The sequence below is a fragment of the Gavia stellata genome, chromosome 32, assembly GCF_030936135.1.
Source record: "Gavia stellata isolate bGavSte3 chromosome 32, bGavSte3.hap2, whole genome shotgun sequence".
Lineage (NCBI taxonomy): Eukaryota > Metazoa > Chordata > Aves > Gaviiformes > Gaviidae > Gavia > Gavia stellata.
Genome location: NC_082625.1, coordinates 4,400,735 through 4,428,067, shown reverse-complemented (window position 1 = coordinate 4,428,067; position 27,333 = coordinate 4,400,735). Strand labels below are relative to the sequence as shown.

At 51.7% G+C, this 27,333-nt stretch overlaps 1 protein-coding gene across 1 annotated transcript in view; it reads left to right on the top strand.

Annotated features, from left to right (window-relative positions):
* The first annotated feature begins 409 nt into the window (after nt 1-409).
* The window catches only part of ADAMTS10 (ADAM metallopeptidase with thrombospondin type 1 motif 10), a 46,357-nt gene continuing 19,433 nt past the window's right edge, over nt 410-27,333 (top strand). The window contains exons 1-11 of the mRNA XM_059832026.1: nt 410-552; nt 6,294-6,658; nt 11,726-11,885; nt 13,964-14,181; nt 15,448-15,531; nt 15,905-16,050; nt 18,955-18,998; nt 20,218-20,323; nt 20,490-20,636; nt 22,390-22,531; nt 26,045-26,152. Coding sequence (XP_059688009.1) covers nt 465-552; nt 6,294-6,658; nt 11,726-11,885; nt 13,964-14,181; nt 15,448-15,531; nt 15,905-16,050; nt 18,955-18,998; nt 20,218-20,323; nt 20,490-20,636; nt 22,390-22,531; nt 26,045-26,152 — 1,608 coding nt within the window. The 5' untranslated portion in view covers nt 410-464. The remainder of the gene's footprint in view (nt 553-6,293; nt 6,659-11,725; nt 11,886-13,963; nt 14,182-15,447; nt 15,532-15,904; nt 16,051-18,954; nt 18,999-20,217; nt 20,324-20,489; nt 20,637-22,389; nt 22,532-26,044; nt 26,153-27,333) is intronic.

Sequence of the window (27,333 nt, the reverse complement as noted above, 5' to 3'; positions counted from 1 at the left end):
GCTGTGAACTAATGTGGTTAATTGCATTTGCGTTTGCTTCCCATCCTTTCCTCCCCTTCCTTTTTCTTTCTTTCCATCTCACTCTTCCCTTCTCTAAGATCGGGCTTTCCTCGTTCACGCTGCACACCGTTTTCTCCCTCATCTCCTTCTCCATCCTTTGTTTCCCCTCTGCCCGTCTCTCCCATTCACTCATCCCCACCCTCTCCTCCACAGGGGCAATGCCACCGAGAGCCTGCGGTTCAAATTAGCCCATGCTGACCCCACTGCACTGGCCCGGGCACAGCACGCTGCAAAGACACCGTCGGCCTCGCGGCTTTGGGGAGAGCACGGAGCGGCTGAGGATGCCTGCGGAGGGACCGAGGACTCCTGTCTCCACATAAGCAGTGGCCGAGGGAGAGACATGTTGGGACAGCGCCCTTTCAGCTGGCACAATACTCCCTGCACTGAGACAAGCATCGCTAACCATGGCAATAGCTTGGAGGCTTCTCACGTGGACTGTCATCTTCACTGCGGCCGTGTGCAACTTTCCTGGTTACACGTTCCAGTCACAAGGTAGGGATTGCCGTGGGGAGGGGAGCTGGATCCACCCACCTCCGCTGGCAGAAACCCTAATGCTGGCCCTGGGGGAGATGTTAGGGTAATGTTGTGCTGGGGGGTAGGTGGAGACACCCTGAACTCTGCTCTTCTTGCTGTACTGCAGCAGAGCTCCTCCTGCAGAATTCGCAGGTGTTTTCCATTGACCTCTGAGGAAGGGATGTGTTTTGCACTTGGATGTTACGCTCCTTGGCTTTTTGCAGGATTTGGAGCAGTAGGGTCTGTGTAAGATGAGAGCCACGTACAGGCTTAGAAAGCGAAGGGGATGTGGTAGCAATAGAGGAAGCTCCCCTTCCACCCGGGTGGAGTGGCGCATCCTTGGATGAATAGAGGCTTTGTTACAAGGAGGGTTGTGTGTGTGCAGCCAGCCGATGCGCTTGTGAGCAGTCCTCTGCGCGTGCAGGGGTGGAGGTCTCTGCTGGAGCATACAAATACAGCTGAGTCTGGACAGATGTGTGCTGCTGGAGGAGCAGTTTTAGTCTGTGCACACATTTCTGTAAGTGCTATCGTTAGTAAATGCTCAAACCTGCTCAGGCATGAGCACTTTGTACCCGTCTGATATGTCCGTGTGTTTCTGATGGTCTTGTGTTTAAATACAGAGCCACACATGCAAGTGACTGCAAAGAAAGCAGGATGTGAGTCTCTTGTACATAGATTTGTGCCTTTGTACATGATTTTATTCCAGGTTAGGAGTGAAGGGACTGGAAAGTGAGGTGGACTGCTTTGTACCCAACCTAGAGTACAAATATAGCATGGGCAGGTTAACACATGGTGGTTAAATTTCTTAATACTAATTTGCTTTTGTGACCATTTCTTAAGAGGCAATATGAACACTCCCTTCAGGCACCAGAGGTAAGAAGAAAGGGCTCCAAAGTTGGACATTTATCTGTGCAAGGTGTTAAAAACCTTGGCAGCGTACTTACGCAGCCATAATCCTGAAATACCACGTGTTTCCAGATTAATTGCAGTAGGACCAAAGTTGGAGATGTACCCGGGCTGTTGAGCAGTGCAATGCCAAAGGGCTGTAGTTACGGTGGCTGTGGGTTGTCTTCTGAAGCGGAACTGGAAAGAGGAACAAAGGCAACCGAAAGCCACGTGCCGTCCTGGGTCTGAACACTGTCTCATTGCTAAATGTGGGGCACTGCCGTACTGCAGCTTGTGCTGGGTGAAAGGAGAGGCAGTCAGACACAGAGCTGCGTGCTGTGCAGGCGCCGTGCAACGTGCAAGGTTACATAGGCAGATTTTCTTGAATCTGAAACAAACGTGGTTTCTGGTGGTTTTCGCCAAAGCCTCTGGCAATGCCTGGGGTGACTGTTCTGGGCCTCCCACGTCCGTCAGTTCACACCTCTCTCCATCTGCAGTACCGCGTTCACAGCGCAGTGATGCTCTGACAAGGACTTCGCTGCCAGATCGCCTCCATCCTGACTCACAGCAGCTCAGATCCTCCCTCGCTCACAAGTCCCCGCACCGTTTGCTAATACACCTCAGTCTAAACCCGAGGACTCATCAAAATTACAGTTAATGCATTTGTGTTTTCCTAGATACTGGCTTTCCCTGAGCAGGTCTTGGGGATGCGTCTTAGCTCGTGATGTTGCTGGGAGCATGGTGCCGTGGAAGCCCCAAGCCAGGGATTGCAGCCTGTCCCCTCCCCAGTCCCTGTCTAGTCCTGAGGGTCAGGCTGCCCCATGGGCCCCTTTTGCTGTCAGAGCGCTTTTTTAGGCTCCCTGCATCCAGAACGGTTGGCGTCAGGCTATTGATGTTACTCAACACTTCTCTTCACCACGCTGCTGAGATAGTAAGTACATAATCCTCACAACACCCTTTCAAGAGGGTGAAACGCTGTTATCTCCTTTTAGCAGTTAGAGGCATGGAGAATAAAGGCCAGTGTTTTCAACAAGCCACTGATTTTGACCAAGTGATTTGCTCCAGTTAGCGGTGGAACAGGATTCACGTGCCCCATGTGCACAACTCCACATCAGTGTATTTATGCAGGAAAAAGATCAAGGTATCATAATCATAAGCTGTAATTATCTTTGTGGGAAATAGCAGCCCAGCATTGAAGGCTTCTTCAAGCCAACACAGGTGTAACAAGGTTCAGATGTAACATTTACACTCAGGCTGCAGTTTTTAACAGTGCAGGGAACAGCAGCTGAAACAACTGACCAAGGATTCAACACATGCACACCATTGCTGAATGGTTTTTAATCAAAAGGAAATTTTCTGCTAGTGCCTTAGTTTAACCATAGTGAAAGATTAGATGTTCTCTGTTTTACAGAACGTTAGGTGAAGCTAATCTCACTGCTTCCGGCTCACATGTAAACTGATGGACCCTTGGAGGATGTAGTGAGACTGACACAATGCCAGGGCAGACTGAAGCTGTGGGATCCACAGTGTTTTCCAGAGCCATCCCTTAGGAATCGTGTCTGGGCTGCAGTTGGGGCTCCTCTTCGCTCTGGTGACAAGACCAGAGCAAATATCTGCTTCCTTTTCATCCTTTAAGCAGCTCTGTAATGAGAGAAGCAATGGTGAGCATACAAGGAGGGGACAAAATCCTCCCTCCTCCACTTTCACCTTCCTTCTCTTCTTTTTTGTTCAGCTTAGCCCTCTACCTCCCCTGTGCCCTTTCCCTTCCTCTGCTGTCCCTGCCCCTGCAGATGTCACAGAATCACAGAATCACTAAGGTTGGAAAAGACCTTTAAGATTATCAAGCCCAACCACCAACCCAACCCCACCATGCCCACTAAACCATGCCCCGCAGTGCCATGTCCACACGTTCCTTGAACACCTCCAGTGATGGTGACTCCACCACCTCCCTGGGCAGCCCATTCCAGTGCTTCACCGCTCTCTCAGTAAAGAAATTTTTCCTAATATCCAGCCTAAACCTCCTCTGGCACAACTTGAGGCCATTTCCTCTTGTCCTGTCACTTGTCACTTGGGAGAAGAGACCAACACCCACCTCACCACAACCCCTTTCAGGTAGTTGTAGAGAGCATTCTATGTGTGGTCCTATGTGTGCTCCCTTTCCACCAAAAATGGGGCAGCAAGGTACCTCTCCCCACGCCCCATCCTCCCTGCTTCCCAGCTTTCTCCCTTGCCCTGTTCTGGGAGGTCCGTGGTCCTCCAAGGGTGCCCAGTGTCCCGCACAGCCATGGGCAGGTTTTCCTGGAGAAAGGCTTTTTATAGCATCTCTTCCAAAGCAGTTTGACAGCTCTCTGGAAACACCAGGCTGCTTATCACCAGTGCAAACCCTTCTGATACAGTGGGTGTAGTACTGCACATTTCAGGCCAAGATCTATTAATACAGCATGAAGTGGCTGAGAGGGCAGAGGGAACATGATGGCTTTTCTGGAAGGAAGGAAGGGCCAAACAGTACTGCTCTTGCTGTTGGGAGCTCCTAGTATGGTCTCTAATATGGGGAGCATGACCAAGGCAGAGATGAACAAATGAGGGAATAAGGGAACATCTGTGATGTTGGGTGGAATACACAGGGTTAGGGGGTAAAAGAGGTCCTAATCTCTTAAAGCCTAATCTAATCTTTTACATTTTTAGAGAGGAAGGAGCCAGCTGTAACACTGGACGAGGACACTGGCTTATTCCTTGTGTTGAACGTCTCTGTTATATTTTCCCATCTGTGGCATTCCCACTCTAAAGCATCACTTCCTAAAACATTCATGTGATGCAGGGCACTGCTCTTAGATCTTTCTTCCTGTGCCTCAGTTTCCAGAGTGACATCCCTGAGAGGATGCATGGTGACCGGCACTACAGCAAAAGCAGGTTCTCACACAACACCTCACCCCCAGGCTCTGGACATGTATTTTCCTCCTGGATGTACCTTGTAGGTCAGGATCAGAGACCACAGCCCAGCATCCCAGGCCCTTTCTAGCCACTGCGTGCGCAAACCTCCTTCCCAGTCACTATTTTGCAAGCCCATGTGGACTGCAGAGAGGGAAAAAGAAAAACAAGACACTTCCGACAGCAAATTTTTCCAAGCCTGAGGTCATTGCTTAAGTGCAAATAGTCACTCTTGTTTGCCTGGCTGCATCACACGCGAGGCAGGGTGATGCAGGAGAAGCTGGAGCACAGGAAGTTAAAAAACTAATAATTATTTCTGGCTTGTTGAGGCAAGGGAGAGGTGCCAGAAGTGCTTATGGTTTGGAAGGATGGGAGCTAACCCCTAAACCCAGCCGGTGGGAGGGACTGTCCCATTACCGGTGGCCAAGGAAACCACTCTGTCAGGCTCCCACACTGTAAAACACACTAGAGGAAGAGGAAACTTTCCAGTGCTGCTATGTGGTAAGAGTGTAATTTGGAGTTCAAATTTATGATGGCTGGGAAGGCTTTGAAGATGGGTGCTGTGGAGCCAGGCGAAATGCAGCCACCCTGGAGCAGCCTGGCCTCTCCCATTTGCTTAGGAAACAACTACAAATAGGATGCAGAAAGCACAGGAAGAATATTCCAGAGTGAAAAGAGGGCAAATCCTCTCCCACTCCATGAGCAAACCTCCAGCCATGGGGGGTTCAGAACACACTGTGATGGGGGGAGCTATCCTGGCCAGTGCATGATTTTTTACATCTTCCAATGAAGCCTCAGGTACTGAGGGCTGTCAGAGACAGCTGGACCTCCAGTCAGATCCAGTCTGTCAGTCCCTGGGACATTTTGCTTGGAAAATGAGAAATTTCTGTAGAGGTTACAGACCGCCAATTTCTTTGACAGCCAAAAGTGTTGCATTACTGTGTGAGTGCAGGCAGACGTTTTGGACAGTGACCTTGCCAGAGCACATTTCCTAAGTGGTACGAGACAGGCTCAAAAACTCAAGTGCCCCAAGAAGAGGTGCTAAGCCAGGCTGATACGATAAAGAGCAGCAAGCTGGTGAGCTGGGAAGGCAGGACGGTGTCATAGATAGAGACCTGGCTGGGAAATTGGGATGTCTGACTTTTTTTCTTTCTGCCTTTTTAGCACAGCTGGGGAATTCTGGTTACCTTCTTTCTTATTTTGATTGCAAGATTGGCATTGCAAGGACATTGTCTTTGTACCTCTTAGGAGGATGCCGAGTACCTAATGCAGTAACGCAGCTGTGATTGGGGAGGCTGGTATGGTACTGTTATTATGCGAGTTATCAAAGCAGAGTTTGCAGGTCCACGTGGCAGCTGTAGATGTTCTGAAGAACCCCACAGTTCCTTAGTGAGACTGTCATCTCCTGAGACATTGTCACCCCAAGGCTTGTTCTGGCTCGTTTTGAAGAGACCTTATTGCTAGCTTTGTTACTGAAAGGATCCAGGTTAAAATAAGCCTCCAAACCACAGAGTGTGACTCTGCACAACCTGGAGTCCCTCTGCCCGGTGGAGATGGAGACATGGGGCATAGTCCAGGCCCAGAGCCAGAATTTGGGTGTCCTGAATGGCCCCTTGGACCAGTCTGTTTCTCTCCATCACCTGCAGAGGAAGAAGATGATGCTCCATAGGTTCAAGGCCTATTGATACCCCAAGGCTCTGTAGGCTGAAGGCCTTTGGGAACACCCCAAGGGTCCCGCAGCCTGGACAGAGCAGTCCCTCAGTGTCAGGACCCTGTCCCTCCACCTTGAGCTGGCCATGGCTCAGTTGAGCTGAGGCACAGCCGGCTCCGCGCTGAAGTCGCTGGGTGTTTTGCTCTGACTCTCTTTGCAGAATGTCATTCCTCCTGTGTTTGCTTTCCCTCCCCAGAGGAGTTCCTCTCCAGCCTCGATCACTATGAAATTGCGTTCCCCATCCAAGTGGACCAAAACGGGGACTTCCTCACCTTTGACGTGAGAAGCCAGCTGAAGCAACGCCCTCGGCGCAGTCTGGGGTCCTTGCCCTACGAGCCATCTGAGCAGCAGGTTTTCTACAAAGTCTCTGCCCACCGAACCCAGTTCCTCCTCAACCTGACACTGCACTCCAACCTGCTGGCTGAGCACTTCACTGTCGAATACTGGAAGCGAGATGGCGTGGACTGGCAACATGATTTCCACGAAGACTGCCACTATGCGGGCCACTTGCAGGATCAGTACCTGAACTCAAAGGTCGCCATCAGCAACTGCAATGGACTGGTGAGTCTCTGCATTTTGCCCAGCCAAGGGCAATACTAACAACTAGAGCTGCCCATAAAGCAGAGCAGATTGCAGCTTCTTTGATCTTTGATGTAGAAGTACCACCTGATTTGGGTCCCAGCAGGTGGGTCCATGGTGGTGGGAAAGGCATGGGGTTGGTGTCAAGCTAGAATATTACACACCGGCATTGAAAGTCAGCTGAGGGTGAAGAAGGCCACATCTCTTCATTACATCTCTAAGGGTTCCTGATCTGTATTTGACTTGTAGTCCAGTTTCTACCAAAGTCAGTGGAGATTTTTCCATTGATTTTAATTCGAACGGGATAATCAAGGCTCTAGACCGTTATTCTGGCTCTCACAGAACTCTCCTCTCCATTTTCAACAGCAATAGCAAAAGATATGTGTTGTGCGTGCTAGTGAGGAAGAAGAGCAGGAGGGCAGGAATTTCACAGCACAACTGGAAATGTCAAAAGTGCATTCAGATCCTTACAATTGCAGATACATTCCTGGGGCTCCCAGTCACTTCTGTCCAGATTTCAGGAGCTAAAAATGTGACTTCTGGGGGAAAAAATGAAATAATCAGTGTTTTTCAATATGAAAAAGAGAATACCAAGAGGGGACAAGATGGCATTCCTCAAAACCGGCAAGGCTGCAGCAAAGAGGGTGGAAATGATTGATTTTGCATGTCCTAACAGCTAGGACTAGACGTCATGGTCTTAAATATCAGCAAGAAAGCTTAATGGTAAACATTAGTGGTAAGTATAGCTGAGCTCTGGACTAGATTGCTTGGAGGGTGCGAGGCCCCTACATCGTTGGAGATCTTTAAAAACAGGCCAGACAAATGCCTCTCAAAAATACTCCAGGTATGATTCATTAGCTCTTCCAGCACTGGGAATAGACTAAGGACTTCCATCCTTATTTTTCTGTGATTTTCTGATATTTCTGGCTCACAAAGCACATTTCATGACCTGCCAGATGGAGGGATGGAGCAAACATACCCTGTTAGTGAATCCCAAGGATGATGGCTCCCTTGGAGGGGTAACATCTAGAAAAAGACTCCCTAGGCCAGATTGATATTTATGCTACGGCCCCACCTCTTAGCAGTATTCTGGCAGTGTGGAAGAGCTTCCAAATGGTAATGAATTCACGTTTGATTTATTGCTAAATTACACTGCCAGAACAGTGCTGTGGGTTATTAACAGAAATGAGAATCTGACTCATTATATCATAGAGTCTAATGTTTCTATCTCACAGCCAAAAATCAGCGCTGCATAAACTCTTGCTTCCCTAGTTAGCCCTTTGTTTAGATATGGGAACTCTGCTGAAGTCCTAGACAATTTAGTGGTGTTCACAAAAGCACTGAAGGGTGAGCTGGATGCTGCTGGCTCAGAAGGGATCCGGCGTTAGCCTGTCTTCCCACTTCAGAGGGCAGCAAGTCCAGGGCAAGCAATGGCCCAGCAGCACTTGCACTAGGATAATTTAGTCCACAGGCTGTGTTTAGCTCTGGAGAGATAGCAGGGGTTGTCTGGAGGAAAATGCAGCCAGGCACAAATAGGGACAGAGGGTCATCCAACAATCTCTCCTTTTCCTGAACTCTGTCCTTCTGCCCTGGAGAGCTACGGACATCAGCAAGGAGGGGAGAGGAGGTCTTCTGGGTTAATGAGGACGATGGGGTTAGGAATTTGGATGAGAGGAGACTGGAGTCTTTTTAGCTGAGAGTGGGGGCTGTACTTGCCACCAGAGAAGATCTGTTGCAGAGCTCTGGTTGATCAGTAACAGCTGAGCCACTTGTGCCATCCCTCAGCCGCAGCACACTCCCCTCCAGGCAGGCATCAGCTTTGGAGGGGACAGGTAGGGACAGAAGAGGGTCTCTAGTTGCTGAGGTCTCTAGGTTCGGGTTCATGCTGACACGTGCCGTGGGGGGACTGCACACGGTGACCCACGTTTGCACAGACCTGACTCGCTGATGATGCAAAGGGAGTTGTGTGTTGTGTTGTTGAATGGGCACAAGCAGGGACCAGGTGCTGATTACGGGGTGAGCTGTGCATGAGGAGGAGGGAAAGGGATGACTCCATCCACAGAAGCCTCCAACACAAAGCTGTGAAAATGGGTAACAAGCCCCAGGCCATTCTCCTGTCCTCGAACTCCCACATCCCTGAGCAATTTCTGTGTCTGCAGGGTGTACCACTGTAAACCGCTTTGTTTTCAAACACCCACAAGGTAACTTGCACCTTACGGCACCCCAGCGTAGGACTTGCCAATAGCTGGGCATGCTCACATAGACTTATCCCTCCCGGCCACACACACTGTCACCCTGGCCTGAGGGCAGGCAGGCAGCGTGGTTCACCCCACGCGTCTCCCATGGAGGGCACGCCGTGCTGCTCTTTAGGCTGAGCAGGGGGAAAGTCACCCCGGCTTAAGTTGTCGGAAGCAAAGGCCAAAGTGGTTCATTTTCCAAAACATGCAGAGCCGTGAGCTGCCAGTGGGGCCAAGCACAAAGCCGCTGGAGCCTGCAGTGAGCAGCTCAGGGAGCTTTGCCTCAGGCTGGCCAGGAGCTGAAATCCCTGTCTTAGGCAAAGCCATGTTTCATCCCCCCAGCTGCATGAGATCCCAAGGACCCATGTCCTACCATCAAAAAAATCACAGCAAGGAGAAAACAACTTTAGGAAATAAATGCCACTCTCTTACCTCTTGTGTCAGACCTCATCAAAGGACAGTTTAAAGGCCAGGTTTTCAACCCTGTGTGTCTGTGCTGAAATTGTGCTTTCATCTGAAAAGCCCTCCTGAAGTCAGCATGAACATTAAATCACAGAATCACTAAGGTTGGAAAAGACCTGTAAGATCATCAAGTCCAACCACCAACCCAACACCACCATGCCCACTAAACCGTGTCCCACAATGCCACATCCACATGTTCCTTGGACACCTCTGGGACTTGCTTGGAGCAAGGCAGATGGCCCCGCTGCTGAAGCTAACGTCAAGCTGCTTGTGTGTATATACGAGGAGGTGGAAGAGCCGAATTGCAGTATGTGGCTGTGCTTTCCTTAAGTGTGGTTATAAGCTAATAGCATAAACCATCCTTGCTCTGCAGATGACCTGGGTGAATCATAGACAGGATATCCAGTTTAGCTCCCCCACAAACCACAGGGATCTCTCTAAGGGCTTCTTGCCGCCCCCTTTTACAGGCTTGTGTCATGTCCAGCACCTGGACCTCAGAGCTCAGTCTTTGGGGTCAGCGATGAGGCAGTTTTCAGACTCCTGTGATGGCTGAGCTTCGTTGCTGAAGGATGCCAGGCAGGTGGTGGAGCCTCTTGCACTCTGCGGAGGCTCCGGGTTTAAGTAAGAACGGCTCTTTTCTAGTAGTACATGTTTTTTGGGCAGGACATGCTCTCCCCTCCTGCTGCTCTGCCCCAAGCCGGCGGTGACCTCCTTCTCCCCGTCCCACAAAGCCGGCAGCCAGCTGGCTTCGCAGGCCGACACTCGGCTTTCCGCCGGAGCCCTCGCCAGGCTAACCTCACAGTACCTCGCTTGTGTTTGAAAAAGTGGAGCTGAGCCAAGAGCAACAGAGCCTGGTGCAGGAGGAAATCCCCCGGCACTCTGGAGATGGGGACTTCGCTGTGCACACACTGCCCCGATTCAGCTTTCATGGCAGGGAGGGAGAGGGGGAGAGACCTATTACGGAGGTAGCGTCCGCCCCAGAGAGGCTCTCCCCTACAAACGCCAGCAATAACGCTGTTACATAGGTGGTGCTTTACATGCAAGGACCTCAAGATGTTTTACAGAGACCTACTTCCCCACTCCCTGTCCTGGCAGATCAGGGCTCCTGACCCCTTGCATAGAGGGGAGCTGGTAAAGTGCTGTGACATCCAAAGGACAATACTGGTGCAGAGCTGATGGCAGCATTGGGGTGTCTGCACCCAGAGCTATGCTTGCGCACAAGGAGTGGGAGGACAGCCAGGTAACGTGGGTCTTAGACTTTTGGGATACTTCTTGTCCTGCCTGAGCAATGTCGGGCATGTTTCTGTGCCTTGGTTGCTTGCTGGTAAGGTTCAGCCAATAGCACACCCATGTTTCATAGAGTTAGGTGAGATTCAATGCCAGGAGAGAGTTGTTACAGCAATGGAGCTTCTGCATGTGTTGTGTTGGGCTCACAGAAGCTTTTTAGGTTGCTCAGACCTTTTAGGTAGAGGGAAAGCTTTCTGTGAGGATAGGACCAGCTGCAGAGGAGATCTTGCAAGCACCTGGTGAGTTTGGCTGCTCATCCTGCTGGGGTCTGCTCCTGCTGGTCATCACTGTCTCACGAGTGGGTCCACTCACAGAGACCAAAATCTGGGCTCACAGCTGAGATTCATTCAAAGAATAAAGTAAGGGGGAACAAAAATACCTAACTAGCTAAATCAACAAGTAAGGGAGCAGAAACAAGATCATCTGACTGAGGTGGCCAGTCGGAGGTGTAAAAGGGGCAGTGATGTCTCCTGGGCACAACGCAGGTTTCAGGCTGCAGAGAAAGGTTGTGGCTCCTGCTGGCTGCCTCACTGCAAATCGGACTTCAGATTTTAAAGATTTTTCAAAAGCCTCTGAACATGTACACTTCTCTGCAGCTCTGTGCCTGAGTTTCTCAGCTGGTGGTAATGGTCCAGAGCTGCTTTCGAAGGTTCTTCAGTGAGGTTGAAAAGTATAGGAGGTGGATCTCACTGCTGAGTTGTGCTGCTATTTAAAGGTATGGTATTTAGGATCCCACAGACAGCTCTCAGTTGGACTGAGTGGGTGGAATAGGAAACAACTTATTCATAATTTTGCAAGGAAAGACTGATTTCCAGAGGACTTTAGTGAACACAGATGTCCCAAGGCATCCACGACCATCTGGCTCAGTTTTCTCTGGTCTGTGCATTCATATAGTTCAGTGTTTGTGCGTAAATGAAGGATTCCTTCACATTCTCAAAAATATTTGTCAGTCCCCAGAAATTCAGTGGTTAGTCATCAGAAAGCTCATTATGAGAAGCCACCAGTATGTCACCCAGTTCTTTCCCTACCTCTTCTATTGCCTTCTGTCTCTTTCCTTCTGCAGCACGGGGTGATTGTCGCAGATGAAGAGGAGTATTTCATTGAACCGCTGAGCCCGGGAGCCAATGTCAGCACAGGGAGCGAGGGCAAGGGCAGCCCCCACGTCGTGTACAAGCGATCATCTCTCCAGTACCCACACATGGATGCAGCCTGCGGCGTGCTAGGTATCTGTACCCACCAACACGTCCTCAATCCATCCTGGTGCAGGCTGGGAAGGTCCTGGTAGACCAGGCTTTGAAGGTTCACACTGCCCTATATGGCAAAGAACCAAATCTATCTCTGGCATTTAAGAAAGTTTTCTGTATTTACTTTTACCCATGTTAAGGATTTCTGGTGGCCTGGTCTCTGGAAAGCTCTTGTACTCTTCACAGCAGGGATTTTAAATTGTAAATAGAGCACGGAATAGAAGAGAAAAAAATGTCTCTTATTGTTCTTAAGAAAATCCTCCCAGATTTGGCCAATTTACAAGGTATTGAGAAATTGTAGCTTACACATCCTCAGCAGAGATTTGTCTTTGGGGTTTGGTCGCTGAAGATTGCGTCCACATTGAGATACATCTGCGGCTATTAGAGACCAGGTGGAAGGATGCCTTGCAGGGTGTGACGTGGGATCTGGTTAGTCACAGTGGGCTCTGGGAGATGTTGATACAGAATGGCAATTGCACATCTACCTCACTTCTACACTTACAGGCCTTTGACTTCCTAAAGGACTCACGCAGGTCTGCCCTGGCTTCTCCCCATGCGCCTGTGCCCTTCTCGTCCTTGCTAGCAATTATTCTGCGTCCCAGAGCCTCGCTGAAATCCCCGGCCCTTGTGAATGTGCAAAGTTTCTCCATTTACTCAAAATGTTGCATGCAGTCAGGATACTGCTCCCTCAGTTTACAGAGGCTTCCCCTGGCCCCGTAAGGATGAGAGGAGCTGCCATCCCTGCAGAGGGGCCAGCTCGCATTTCATGGATTAGTTTGTGGATGCAGAAGCAGAGCTGTTCCCAGTTGCTCCTGGCAGGTTTGTGTGTCACTTCAGGCTGTTCATCCAGTGCCCCAGTGGTGACACTTGACCAAATGAGGAGTCACTGCTGGAAGGGATGGAGCCTCTGGAGACACCGGGGCACTGCCAGCCTGCTCTGAGCAGGCTCTGCCTCTCCCCAGATCTGCCAGTATCTCTGGAGACAACCTGTGCTTCTCTGGCCTGGCTCCTCCCGTCCCAGCTCCCAAAGTCACATTGACTGAAGCACCAGCAGACTCCCCTTCTGCTGACTCTTTGCCACATTCCCTGGCTTCCAGACGAAAGTTAGCCTGTTCCCAATTGCTTCTTGGAAAGCAAAGACCATGCAGTGGGAGACACAGGCCAAATACAGTTCAGAACAACCACAGCCCCGTCCCCTCGCCCTGCAGGCTCGACCTGTCCTCACCTGCCCAGCACAGCAGGTCCCTGAGCACCCCCGCGAGCTCCCTCGGATCAGCTGGAGGGGCAGGAGCTGGTAGGCTGTGGGGCCGCCTGTGATCTGCCCATCTTCCCAGTCTTGCAGGGTGTTTGATGATCCAGCATCAGAGCAGAGGAGGAGGATTCAGCCCGCTCTCCCAATAGGGTAGGAGAGTGGTTGTAATCCCCCAGGCAGCTTTCCTGCCCTGTGGTGGTCTCCAGGCCATGGGTTTGGAGCTGATGGCCCCTCTGGGGACATCTCTAGGGTTGGGTCAGTAGCACTGGAAGCCTGGAGCAAAGTCCTACAAACCTGCTGCTGCTGCTTTGGAGGCTGCAGCCATTTCTGTGGAGGAAAAGCCAAGTCCTAAATTCAGGTCCTGGCAGGAAAAGGAAAGAGGAAATGATCTGCAATGGCTTTATTTTCAGATTATGTCTGTGTAGTTTCTAAATCCACACTGCTCTTCCCTGTGACAGAGGTGAGGGCAGGGTCTCGCGGCACAGAGGCAGTGAAGTGCATGGGGCTGCAGCAGCAGGACAGTGCACAGCTCCATGTGCAGCGCCTGGGCAGGAGGAGGGCAGGAGGGCAGGCAGGATGCCAGCGGGGCCCGCAGGAGTATGGGGCCAGCCCTGGGCTGCAGTAGGAAAAGCTCAGCAGGGCTGGCCGATGGCAGTGGGGGCATTTGCAGAGTTCGTGCATAGTGCATCAAGAGCCTCACGCTGGTCTTTTCTTCCCTAAAACTGAGCTCATACTGCCTGCTCCTCACCTGTGTGCTGCTGAATTGCTGCTGGAGGGCAACAGAAAAATCTCTTTCTCTGCTCAGATGAGAAGCCCTGGAAGGGGAGACACTGGTGGCTGCGGACGCTGAAGCCCTCCCCTCTGAAGCCATCGAGCAACCACAGCCAGCGGGGACAGCTGCCCCTGAAGAGATCTGTCAGCACGGAACGCTACGTGGAGACCCTGGTGGTGGCCGACAAAATGATGGTGGGGTACCACGGGCGGCGGGACATAGAGCAGTACATCCTGGCCATCATGAATATTGTAAGTGTTATAACCACATCACGAACTCTGGGGGACCCAGGGGCTGACACACCCAGCAGCAGAGAGCAAGCAGGAATAAATCCTGTTCTTCACCCCGAATGTCTGCGTTTGGCAGAGGGTGCCATGTGCTTTTCCTGCAAGAAGACAAGCAGGGTGGAGGGAACGCAGTGGGGAAATCGGATCTGTTCCAGGATGCCAGTGGCTTCTCCCCATCCCCAGAGCAAGATGTTTGGGTCAAAAATCCTGACACGCTGCCGCTGCTCATGAGCAGTGATACTCTGGAGCCTGCAGGGACTCTCTCTTGTATAGGGGAGGCACTGTAGGAGAGATAAACTCTGGCCCGTCTGACCATGCTACAGGCCAGATCTGGTCCGGGAGAACAAAGCCCTTTCTTTGAACAGCATCTCTCATCTCAAATTAGCATTGCAAATAGGGCCAACCAAGCTGAGAAACACATGGGAAAGCATAAGGACAGTGAGCTCTCACGCTTGGGGGCTGATCAGCATGAGGGGTAGGAAGAAATACCCTCGCTCTTCCATACCATGCTTCCCGTGTCTCTGGGTTACTGCAGAGGAGCTTCCTCTGCAGCATCACATTTGGGTCATTGCTGGCGGCAGGATACCAGGCTAGATGCATTAACAGCCTGAATTGGCTGTGCTGAATCCTCCTGTGAGGTGAGATAGGCTTGGAAGTTATCCATCAAACTACTGAAAGCCCTTCTGTGATGGTCCTTTGTCCTGTCCTCTGCAGGATCTCTTTTCATGGCTTGCTTTGTTTGCATTTCTAAAGCAGATGCCAGATTTTAAAACAACACCGTTTCTAACTGTTTCATCTGCTGTAAAACACCCATCGTGTGGTGGCAGATTTCTGAGAGATGCTGTGTCGTTCCCTGCCGATGGGCAGTCAGCAAAGCTTCGTCCCTGTGGCTGCGTAATGCCAGGACCATGGGACTTCCCCACCTGAGCTCCAGGCAAGGAGCAGGTGCTGCGGGTTGTCAGCTTCACCACTCGAATCTCCCCAGAAGGAGACAGTGAGGTCTAAACACAGTTTAGGAGGCTCTGCAATCCAAGTGGTCATGTAGAGTACCATACGCATCTCTGCTTTCTAAAAAGATTGTGTTCAGTCCCTGCAGCCCATGCGGATGAAGCAGCCCTGTTTCCCTCTGCCGGGTGCCCAGCAAGTGCGAGCTTACCCACCGATTGCACCAGTCACCCAGCCAGTGAGCTCATTTTTAAGACTCGTCTTTTCTTGTTTCTTGGAGGTCAGGTTGCCAAACTTTTCCAGGACTCGAGTCTGGGCAATATTGTCAATATCCTGGTGACCCGGCTGATTCTCCTCACTGAGGATCAGGTAAGGCAGGCTTTGTCAAGCTGCTTCCATCATGCCTTTACATTTCCTTTGCGGGTCTGTGTGTCCCCCTGGATGTCACCCCTGGGAGGTCCCCCCAGTGCAGTCTGCTGGGTGCACCACATCCTCTCAATGACAGCTGGGGACTAGGTTTAGACTGAGGAGACCTCTGGGACTCTGAGGACTGTTTCTATGATAAGGTGGCTTTAGGGAGGTCTAAGTAGCTTCAGTCCTCCTAAAATCTTGCTTCCCCATGGCCTCCGAGAAAGAATGGGGGCATCTGGACTGCTGTCAGTGCTCTGCTGGCATGGGAATAGGCAGTGCCTTCATATCAGAGCTTTTCTGGGAACACATTGTCATATTGCTTCCATTCCAGCCCACACTGGAGATTAACCATCACGCCGGCAAATCCCTGGACAGCTTCTGCAAGTGGCAGAAATCCATTGTGAACAGGAATGGCAATGGGAACGCTATCCCAGAGAATGGCATAGCCAACCACGACACTGCAGTGCTGATCACCAGGTAAGGCTGAGCCCGGCCCTGGCAGTGCTGTCCTCACGGGAGGTGTCCTCGGTGCAGCTGTCCTCCATCTCTGTCCAAGTGGTTCATCCAAGGCTTCCTTCCCATGCGCTCCCCCACGAGCTGCCTGGCACTGTCTGTCCCTCAGGCTGGCCACTTGCCAGTTCCCTTGCAGCGATGCAGGTTATTGCAGTTTGGATAGTTACCATCCTCCCGTGTCTTCCCTCAGTCTTTGTTGTGCTCTCAAGGAGCTTAGTTTGCAGCCATGGGTATTTGTGCCCCAAAAGTCAATGGTGTGTACAACGGTGTTGGGCATGTGTGGGAACCCACCCCAGAGTCGTGGAGCATCGGGCATCCTACTGAAATGGAGAGGCCCATCTGCCTCCACTATGAAAGATGGAGAAGATACAGGTGGGACCTGAGTGTCATGACAGTGACAGAGTGTCTCCAGCCAGTACGGGATTTGGCTCACATCATTTTAGGTGCCTACGTGTAGGGCTGAACTCTCTCCTTGGTAGCTGATGGACACCCTTGAAGTAGTGACTTCATCCCAGCTCCCTTAGGACAAGGACAGTCGTGCCCTGGCTGTGTCTCTCCGCTCCTGTAACAACAGTCTCGGTCAGCAGCTTAAGTTGGATGCTGAATTAGACCTCCAGAGATGGGTGAAGAGGTCTGAACCTTCACATGCAGGACAAATAACCCCCATCAAAATAGATGGGTGCTTGAGCCTGGAGCAGCAGAGGCTACAGGAGGGCAACAGGGACAGTGGAAGGAACAGAGGGGCGTCTGGAAGGCCAGAGGATGCCGAAGGGAGAGCTGGAAGGATGGAGGGGATGGAGGGCTCTGAGAGGCAGCTCTCAGCGGTGCTGCCAGCTGTGCCCAGGGCACTGGCTCTCCAGTGCCCACAGAAACCCTGCTTGGGCAGAGGGGCAGCGGCCTGGGGAGAAGCCAAAGGCAAACCCACGATTTGTTTGCACCTTTTTTTTCCCCTCCTGCGGAGTGGAAGAAAGTCCTAAAATGAAAGCGCTGGAGAGGGGAGCCTCCAAGCGGGAGCCGGTTTCGTTGGCACCATGTGCTCCTCTCCTGCTCCAGTTCCCAGCGGTGGCGGGAGCCGCGCGCAGCCTGGTGCATCCCTCCCGGGGAGCTCGTGAGATGAGAGCCCACAAGCACCAGGGGAGGAGCGAGCAAAAGGCCCCTCGGCCCCAGCTTCACGCTCCCGGGGCTGCAGCGTCTGCTTTTCCTCCCCTCCCACCACACGTGCGGGACGCAAATGCCGGCTCCGAGTTCTCCAGCCTCCCACCAGATGTTTGAGCTAACCCGAAGCGACTTGCCGGGCCAGCCACGCCAGGCTTGGACAGCACCAGCGCATCTGGCCTCATCTCTAATAAATTCCCCGTCTCCCGATAACATCTTGCTGAGCTGCAGGCTTTTTTCTCTTGCAGGGACGTGTCAAACCAGAGCCTCTGAAGGCTTTAACGGTATTTGCTCAAAACAAAGCAACAAATGTTTTTCACTCACTCAGTTTCCAGCCAGGGGTGAGAGGTTTGGACACTTCCAGAGAGCGCCAGGGGCCAAAGGGACAGGAGCCATCACAGGAACATGTTATACTTAACCCATCGTGTGCTATCAGCTTGCTTCTTCCCTGCTCTCATCCCCGTGGAGCTGCCAGGGCGAGCAGTGTCGGATGGTCCTGCTCGTCGTGCAGCATCCCCCAAACCCACACTGTGGTCAGCATCCTCCGTGCTGTGAGCCCAGCATGCACTCAGGTTGAAATGCTTCTCAGGGCTAAGGAGCAACACCCCAACCCGGTTCTGGGGCGTCCCAGCGCAGCTGCCACCGGTCCCCCCGCCTGCCCGCCCTATGCGGATTCGAGTGTTAGCCTCACCCCTTTCAACCCAGGTTTTGCAAAGGCCCAGATGTCTGAGGAGCCTCACCTTCTGGAGAAGGTATTTGAGCAGAGGCAGGGAGGGTATGCGGCTCGTCTCTGCAATTAAATGATAATATGCACTCTCTGGCCCAAACTGGTCTCTTCTGGAGCTGTTGCCGCATCCCATTGCGAGGGTGCTGCATTTCAATTTGGAGGAGATTTTACTTTGCTGTCCTCGTTTAGCTTTTCCTTGTACACAGCTAACGATGTGCAAACAGTCGATTCCTTGATGCAATGGCTGGGAGTTGACGCCAGGAACAGAGGGAAGAGTCATCTTGAATCAACCCATATTGAATTTGTTTGGAAAATTCTCAGTAAAGAACTAAACTGAAAAAAAATATAAAAAATCACTTTAGCATTTTAATGAAACCACAGTGGGTTTTGAAATGAAACATGTTTTCAAACTGAAATTTTTTCCTTGTTTTGTAAAAAAAAAATCAGAATTACATATTTGATTGATACTATTTGCTGCAAGGGACGGGAGTTTACAGACAGGAGGCTGGCCCTGGCCTCTTCCACCCTGCACTGCTGGGGCAGATCCCTGAAACCAGTGCCTCCCAGGAGAGAAGTGGCCGGCTCCCGGGAGTGCACTGCGTGCTAGTGAGCAGACCTGGACCACCAACCCAAACCCAAAGAGCTTCAAGGCTGGAATAGCATTGTCCCTGCTGACTTAACCATGTTTCATCAAATCCAAACCTCTGACCCTGCTCAGCACTGCCCCATAGTTAAGGGACAGGAGCTATCGTTAAAATCCACAGTGAGTCTCAGCCTGGGGAAAGTGAGTGTTGTACAATATGGATCAGAGGCGTCTTACCTGTTACAGTTGGTACTTTCCATTCCAGAAGTGTCGCATGAGCCATGTGGGCTGTTTTGAAGTGTTTTGGGTGTGCGCACATCAGTAAAATGAAGATGCGCTTGTGAAAGATTTTGGAGCCGCCGATATTGTAAGTGTTCTTAACGCTGTCTTCTCTCCTTTGCAGATACGACATTTGCATCTACAAGAATAAACCGTGTGGCACCCTGGGTAGGTAGGATTTTGCTGCCCCTTTGGCAGCACTTCTCCCCAACATGTGCATCTTCAGGAGCGTGGTGAGGGAGGGCTGCACGAGGGGAAGCGCTCGCCCAAAGCTGCCGCGAGCACCAGCAGCAGAGCCAGGAACAGCCCCGTGGTTTCCAGCCTGCTCGACCGTGTAGCCTCCTTACTTCTGTAAACACTAAAAGCAGCAATCCGGAGGACGGATGGGCTCTGGAACGCTTCTCCATTATATCCCTGGGTTGGGTCCAGCCTGATGATTAAGAACCACTCGCATCTAGGGCTGGTCCATCGCCTAGTGGAGTATTCCTGGCTTAGCAGAGAGAAATAAGACTTTTTTGTGATGACTATAAAGGGAGTTCTTTATTTAAACCGCTAGACGCAGACAGACCCTGCAGCTCTCTCTGGCTGTAGCTCCTAATTTGTCTTGCCCTGGTCTAGACTAAGCAGTCAGGGAGGGATTACTGCTCTGAATCACTGCAGTTAAAAAGGAAAAGTTTGTGGATCTCTGACCTGATGCGGCTGCAGATGAGGTGCCTGGTAGGGCGGTTGAGGCCGGAGATGCTGTGACAGCTCGATTCATTCCTTTAGCAGAGACTGTTCCTTCCCTGGCCGGGTTCAGCAGGCACAGCCTGTGGTGGTGGGACAGTGTATGGGCAGAAGATGGGGGGAATCTGCTGCCATGATCCAAGGGGGATTTCTGCATGATCCAGCCCTCCAGATGGAGTCAGGCTGGATTCCTGATCATGGTGGGTATCAGCCAGAACCAAGCATGGATGGTGAGGTTGGATCCTGGCTTACTCCATTTTCCAGGCTGCCCTGGACAGGTTTGGATGCCCAAGTGCTGGTGAAGCTGATCTTGGGTTCCTCCACCAGCAGTGCCAGTGTCGTGACAAGGACTGCTCCTCTCTGCACACAGTTGGGGGTTTGGATAGGAAATTCAAAGGATTTTGACGCATTCATAGCATTTCTGAGTCTCTCATTGTTAAATTAGTTGACAGTGCTGAGTGACCATGTGCTCACAGCCCCTAAGAGCCATGGGTCCATCCCAAAGCCCAGTGCAACCAGTGCGAAGAAACTTGTTACTGACAGAAGGCTATGATCAGTGTTAGTGAGTGTGAAGCACATCAGTTAGTCCCCAAATACCACCCATGTCCCCTACAGATGCTTTGTGCTGACCCTATGTGACAGCTCTATCTGGCTTCCCTAGGCCTGGCCCCCGTCGGCGGGATGTGCGAACGAGAACGAAGCTGCAGCATCAACGAGGACATTGGCCTGGCCACAGCCTTCACCATTGCCCATGAGATCGGCCACACGTGAGTACTGTGCCAGAAGAGTCCCTGGGAGTGGCCATCACAGGGAAGGGCCCCCATTGTTTTGTTCCTGCCAACAGGAGCTGAAAAATCCTTCCTATGGATGACCCAGATGTGTCAAAAATGCAGCAGCTGATCATCTCTCTATTGCCTTGGTGATGCTTTCTAGGTTTGGCATGAATCATGATGGTGTCGGCAACAGCTGTGGTTCCCGTGGGCAGGAAACGGCCAAGCTCATGGCTGCTCACATCACCATGAAGACCAACCCATTTGTATGGTCCACATGCAGCAGGGATTACATCACCAGCTTCCTGGAGTAAGGAATCCATCTCACCTTGCCCTTCCTTCTACCTCGCAACCAGTACACACCTCCAACCTCTCACAGTCACTTGTGAGGAGTGGGTAAAGCCAAAGAAAAGCCCCCAAAGCACACAGCCCATGCACCTTCTGTCTTGTCTCCCAGCACCTCACCCTATCCCAAAAGGCACGTGCTTTCTTTCCTTCCTTCCTTTAGACTTTCCCATGGTTTGCTTGCCTGCTGAAGATACTAACCCCATTTACCTTGCAGCTGTGAGACCTTTATTTACGTTCCCCGCTTCCAGAAACTTCACAAATATATCAGTAGCTTCTGGCGGCATTTGGATGTTTCTGAAGTTCAGCCAGGGATTGCAGGGAAGGGCTGGTGTGCTGGGGAAGGAGGATGTGGAGACAGGACCGGTCTGCATGGTCTAGGCAGCTTCTCCAGACACTAAGGAGGAGAGTTTTCAGTTGTGAACAAGCAACGTAGGAGAAAGGTTTTTGGTTTTTTTCGAAAGCACCTTTAGGATTCAGGAGAAGGGATTTAGGCTCCTAAGTCCCAGAGTTTCGATATTGTCACCTTGCCTGACTCATGCCTCTGCAGCCTGAAAGAGCTTCTTGTCCAGGGTTTAGGCAGCCCCCAGGGTTTCTATCACAAAAAGAGCAGTCAGGATCAATTTTGGCCATGTTTTTGGTAGGATACGGGCACTACCTAATAGAAGGACTGGGTAGGACTTGAGTCTCAACTGGAAGAAGCAAGTGCGTGGGGTCACTGTGGCAGGAATTCCTGGAGGAGTCTGAATACCAGACCTCTACAAGAGACACTGCTGTTGTAACGCTGCGAGAGGGGCAGTGAATGCAAGCCTCCCCGAGGGGCTGCTGCCTGCCCCACTGTCCCGCAAAGCTTGGCCAAACCGCATGGCTCATCACCAAATTCCGCATCTGGCAGCTCACGTTTGGCCGCAGCAAAACCTGTCCCCCTCGCTTTTGACCGCTGGACGTGCACCACAGCAAGGCACGTTGCACGGACAGCGCCGTGGCGGCGCCGTGGCAGAGGCTGCCTTGTCCTCAGGTAACCCCGAGGTCTCGGCAGGGCTGGCGGAGGACAGTGAGTTCATGTCGGCCCTCTCCACGGTTTGTGCTGGCCGCCCCCGCCTGAGCGTGGCCCCAAGAGCCTCCGCCGGGATGGGGCCATGGAGCGTGCAAGACCCCAGGACACAGGGCCGGGGGAGTGGTGACAGGGGCCTTGATTTAGGGAGAGCTCAGAAAGCAGCAAGGAAGGGGGAGGGAAAGGCATGTTTCTTGCAAAATTTGGACGCTCCTACAAAGCTCTGGCGTGCAGAAGGATGGGCTTGGAGAGCAGGGGCTCTCCGCACTCGGCACCTCTGGTTGCTCTCAGCTGGGGCTCTGCAGCCGTGGGGTGGGAGGGCAGCCCCTCCGCCTACCCGCCATCCTGGGGTCCTGGGCACGCGCCTGCCTGCGCACTGCCACGCACTGTCTGCTGGAGCCGGAACCCGTCAGGACAACCAGGGGCTGGCAATAGCCTGCAAAACCCTCAGATTAAAACTTCTAGAGTTACCTAGGAACAAGCATGTGCTTCCCAGCCCCGAGGGCACAGATAGAAAGACTTCAGAGCACTTTCTCAGCACCGGTTTTGCCCAGAGGAGGCTGGTAGAGTTATCCTTCCAAGCAGCCAAGCTTATGAGAGCTCAGCCACCGCCATGCTCTCCTACAAGCCTTTCTGAGCTCTGATTCTCATCTCTTGTTTCCAGCTCTGGGATGGGATTATGCCTGAACAATGCTCCTCCCAAGCAAGACTTTATCTACCCAACGGTGGCTCCAGGACAGGCCTACGATGCAGACGAGCAGTGCCGTTTCCAGTACGGAGTTAAATCTCGCCAGTGTAAATACGGGGTAGAGAGCCTTCCTGCTTTACTATCGGTTCCCAGGGGGTGGAGGACGGGGGCTACAAGGGCAAAGGGGCCATGGGGCTGTTCCTCTGCTGCCCACATCGCTTTGCTGTCCTGCTTCAAATGAAGGGCACTAGCACGTTCCCTGTGAGCTTTTTGCCTTGCTTCCCTGTGAGAGGGCAGAGGAGGTCGTCTCCCATCCACAAAGGTTGACCCCAGCTCAGTTTTGGTCAGGTTATTCCCATGGGAAGAGATCTCTTGCCTCTGTCTGATACCTTGGCTGCTGCTGGACCCCAAGGGTCGCAGCTGAAAGCCAAGCTGCAGTCCCCTCATCCAGACTCCTCTCAGTGGGGGTTTGTACACAGACATATTTTTCATGATCCTTACTGGAAGTCATTATGCTGCTCGCACAAACTTAGGAGGAGAAACTTCTTTCTTCCAGGTGAGGTGGGTCGATGTGCTGTAGGTCCATCTGAGTGACAGCTGCCCACCTAAGCCACTCCTGCCATCACACTGATCTTTGAATCCAGGAAACCACTGAAAGGAAAGTTTATTTCAGGAGAAAAGATCTCAGCCTGATGTTTTGCTGTTCTTAGTGTACTGGACATTGCCAACTATCTGAGCATAGTGGTGAGGGGGAAGCGTCTGCACTAAAGGGTGAATTGAACTCCTTAACGCATCCACTTTCCCCTAGAGAAAACAGAGGAGCCAGCAGTGAGAGACACAGGCAGCTGTGTTGTCTGATGAACACACGTGTATGTGTACCCACTCCAGTCCAAGCCCTGGGAAGCTGTGAAGGAGGAAACACATCAGATCAGGGTTCAGTTTCTCTTGCAACCATGTAAATCCAAGCCCAATGCTGCCATTGAAGTGACCCAATGTGAACCAGTTTATCACTCCAAGTGTTCATCTATTTAGTATGGTTAAACACTAAACCACCTCCTGGTGATCTCGCCAGCTCATCTCAGTGAACAAAAGGCAAAGCTTGGCTCTCCCTGGTCCAGTGCTGTCTTTCAACATGGCCTAGGGGCCCAGAGCCTGCTGGACATGGGGCAGATGCAGTCTTGTGAGATGCCCAGAGCCGCAGCAGAAGTCTGAGTCTGAATCCCCTGGTCATGGTATCTGATGTTGGGTGCTACTGACTGCGGTCTGTGCCCCTCCTCAGCTGAGCCAGAGGCAGTGGAATGGAAAGTTTCCACGTTTACATGCCTGTTTCCCGGCTAATTTTTAACTTGGGCAGACGCTTCCTGTATATATACAAGTATCACAAAAGCACAAGATGTCCTCACGATGACCCTTCTAGCCCAGCCTGTCTTGCATGTTGTTTGGGAGAAACCCAAAGGCCATAAGGGCTCAAGCGTGTGCGTATAAATCTGGGTAAATGTTTAAGTCCACCCATCCCGTGCCCCATATAAACGGACTCCAGGGTGATGGCACAAACACGGCAAGATCCCTTCCTCCATGCCAGTACAGAGCGGATGATTGATAGGTGTAATGAGGACAGAGTGAATAGATGTCACTGGTTGAAGCTGGGAAGTCCTCTCCCTTGGTGACACAGCGAGAAGAGACTATACAGGAACTCCTACTTCCCAATAGTCATGCTGGCTCTCCAAGAGCAGTATGGAGGGGTAGATGCCTTTTGAAGATAGGAGAGACTTTCTCCTTTCGCTGGTTAAAACCAGCTGCAGCTGGACTTTGGCAAAGGAGTTAGGAACCAAAATCCCTTTGCGTCTTGGAGCTGTGGTCCTCGGTACAGACTCCGCAGTATTTTCCTTTGCCGGCTCGCCCTGTATCACTCTGCTGTCACAACCCTGGGAACAGGAGGGAAGCAGAGAAATCCCGGGCTCGTCTTTTCATCCCTCTTGGTACCAGCACAGAGGATTCCCAGTCGTTGAGTCAGTTCATCCCACGGGGGTATCGGTTACTGTTTAGAGCACAGCCCTTGGCGGGGCAGAGGAATGCCTTGCTGGAAGGCTGAACCAAGCCCGGAGGCATGATGAACAGGCTGCTACCTGACTAGAGGCAGGCGGCCCATGGGAGGTGTCTTGTAGGTCATGCTGCCGTAGGGGCAGGCAGGAGGCCAGGTGGTCGCTGTGCCGGCACCTGAGCATGCAGCGCAGAGCACGCCGGGTCCTTCAGCCTGTGCTGTGACATTGGTGTGCACCAACAGTGGCACCGGTGTGTGCTGGGAGCACATTAGCAGCAGCCGTGGCTGTTTAGAGTCTGCTCTCACATCTTGAGACAGTTTCCTTCATTGACAATGTCAACCTGTTTAATGCTTTCAAGTATAACGTAAGTCATGGCAAACTGCTGTCTGAAAAGCAGCAAGTTTTCCATAGGCTTATTTCAGTAGGGATAGGAGCAGGATGGTGACCTGGCAGGAAACTCAGCTCTGGATTTTAGGTGTTGCTTTGCAGTTTGCAGGTGTTGAAGTCCAGCCTGGTTGATTTAGTGGCAGAGCAGGTTCAAAGGGCCTGGACGTTCTGTTTTAGCAGCTGTGACAACTTTGCAGAGTCGTGGACGTAACTTTTGGGTGGGTTCTGGAACAACCAAGGGAAGCTTTATGTTTGCTGGCACTCTGAGAGGTCAGGATGGGCTGAAGCTCAGGATCTGCGGCTCAGGAAACCTCCTGGAAAGAGATCTGGAGTCCTCAGCCCAGTATCACTCAGTGGACCCAACTGCACGTAGCAGAGGCAGAGAGCAGAAGTGCCCAGTTCTCGAGCTGCTTAAGGGCTAGCTCAGTATCTGGAGTTATTTTAATTATTCTGAAAACAGCTCTAAATCTTCCAGAAGAGTCTTCCCTTTAGGACTGTTAGGCTGGCTGAGATTGCCAGTACACAAGCTAGTCACACTGTGACATGCAGTGCGTTCCTGTAGCAGGAGATAACATGTGCAGTGTTGATGCTCCCAGGGAGTCCCAGCTTCCCGCAGAGACAGATCCAGATCCGCATGGCAGATCTGGACTCACGTGGCGTAGGGATGCTCATGGCAGGTGCTAGGAATGGGCCCTTCTGCTTGGCTCCTACTGCACAGACCCAAAAAAGAGAACATCCCTCAGGGCTGGGGAGAGGGGTTAGGTGGAGCACGGTGGGGTTAGCTTGGGGCTCACTGGGATGTCTGAGGAGATGTGTCCTCTGTGGCACAAAGACCAGGTTTGGCTGTGTGCGCTGGCTGGGGAGCCAGCTCTGGCACCCGAGCGCAGTGGAATCTCCAAATCCAGAGAACCCCAACGGCAAGAGAAGTGCTTAGGCTTAGTCCAGGAAAGGGGGGGAGCTGTCAGTGGCCTTGGGTTGACTGCAGCTGGCAACACCTTGCAAGATTTTATCTCATTTTCCCCGCACCATGCTGAAAACACTCCTGTCCCTGTGTCCCAGCTCAGCTGGTGCTTCTCAAGCACACTGGTGTGCTGCTGCCCCAGCCTCGCAGCCCCTAGCACAAGCAAATCCTAATCTCGGCTTTGTTTCTTTGTCTTTCTTCCTCCCTCCCCCTCTCTCCCCCAAAATCTCTCTCTTTCCAGGAAGTCTGCAGTGAGTTATGGTGTCTGAGTAAAAGCAACCGCTGCATAACCAACAGCATCCCTGCCGCTGAGGGGACCATATGCCAAACCAACACCATTGAAAAGGGGGTAAGGAAGCCCGGGGCACCGTAGCGAGTTGACAGTGAGTGCTTGAATCCCTCTTCCAGCAATAACCGGGATTATTGTTTGCATTGGTGAGCACGGAGTTGATTTAAGAGCACCCACCAGCCTCTCTTGCCCTGCCTCCCAGAGCCTGGAGCCACCCTCCCCGCCAGCGTGGAGGGAGGCTGGGGTGTGCCAAGGAGCCCAGAGGGGCCCGTAATCACCCTCGAAGTACAGATCATCTTGCATATTGCTGGAAATGCAGAACATGAAGTCCCTGCTCCAGCGAGCTTCTTGGTCTCGCCTAGGAGGCACAGTAAGGTGACATCAAGCTATGGCGTATGCTTTAGACGAACGTCTTGTTCTCAGGTCTGTTGAGGTCTCCAGGCTGTCCTGAGAAAAGTGATTTTTGCCCCAGTTTCGCCAGGAGAGACAATGAATGGGTTTGTAACATGCTTTCAGAGGAACTTGTGAAAAACTGCCTCACAAGGCTAGCTATGATGAAACCTTCATTTTTCAGACTCAGCTGAGAGAGGAGAGTAGGATTTTTCATGACCACATATTTTGAAAGTTAATTTTGACTTGATGTTCATATCGCTTCGTTCCCTGCACCTCCTACACCCATTTGCGCCAATATACAGCGGGCGTGTAGCACTGTTAAAACCAAGTGCCTTTGCAAACTGAATAATAATTGGGACAATGGAGAATCAGGGCTGGGACATTCTCTGTTAAATGGACATGTGTTTTTCCATTAGAGGAAAAATAATTCCCAAGAAATTCAAGAATAATTTCAAATCCTTAAAAAGCTGAAGAAGCTAATGTACCGGAAAGAGGATGGCTTTGACAAATGCATTATTCTTTGCAAACAGCCACCTTAGTTCTGTTGGAAATTAAATTGAAAAGGAGTAGACAGTTCCTGGGGCTGAACATCCCTGCTGCTGGAGATTCACCATATACAATGGCAATTTTTTTCTGCTAGTCATCTTTTTTTACCAGCTTTTCCCACTTTTAAATATCTCTTTGTCCCCCACTTACTAGTTTTTTAACCAGGGGTTTTGAAGAGTCCTGAAAGAAATGAAGTGACAAGCAGTCGAAGCCCCCCAGGACTCATGGGAGCTATTCCCAGTAAAGATACTGACTCAGTTTGAACCCCCGGTTACCTTCCTGTGCTTCTGTTTATCCCTTTG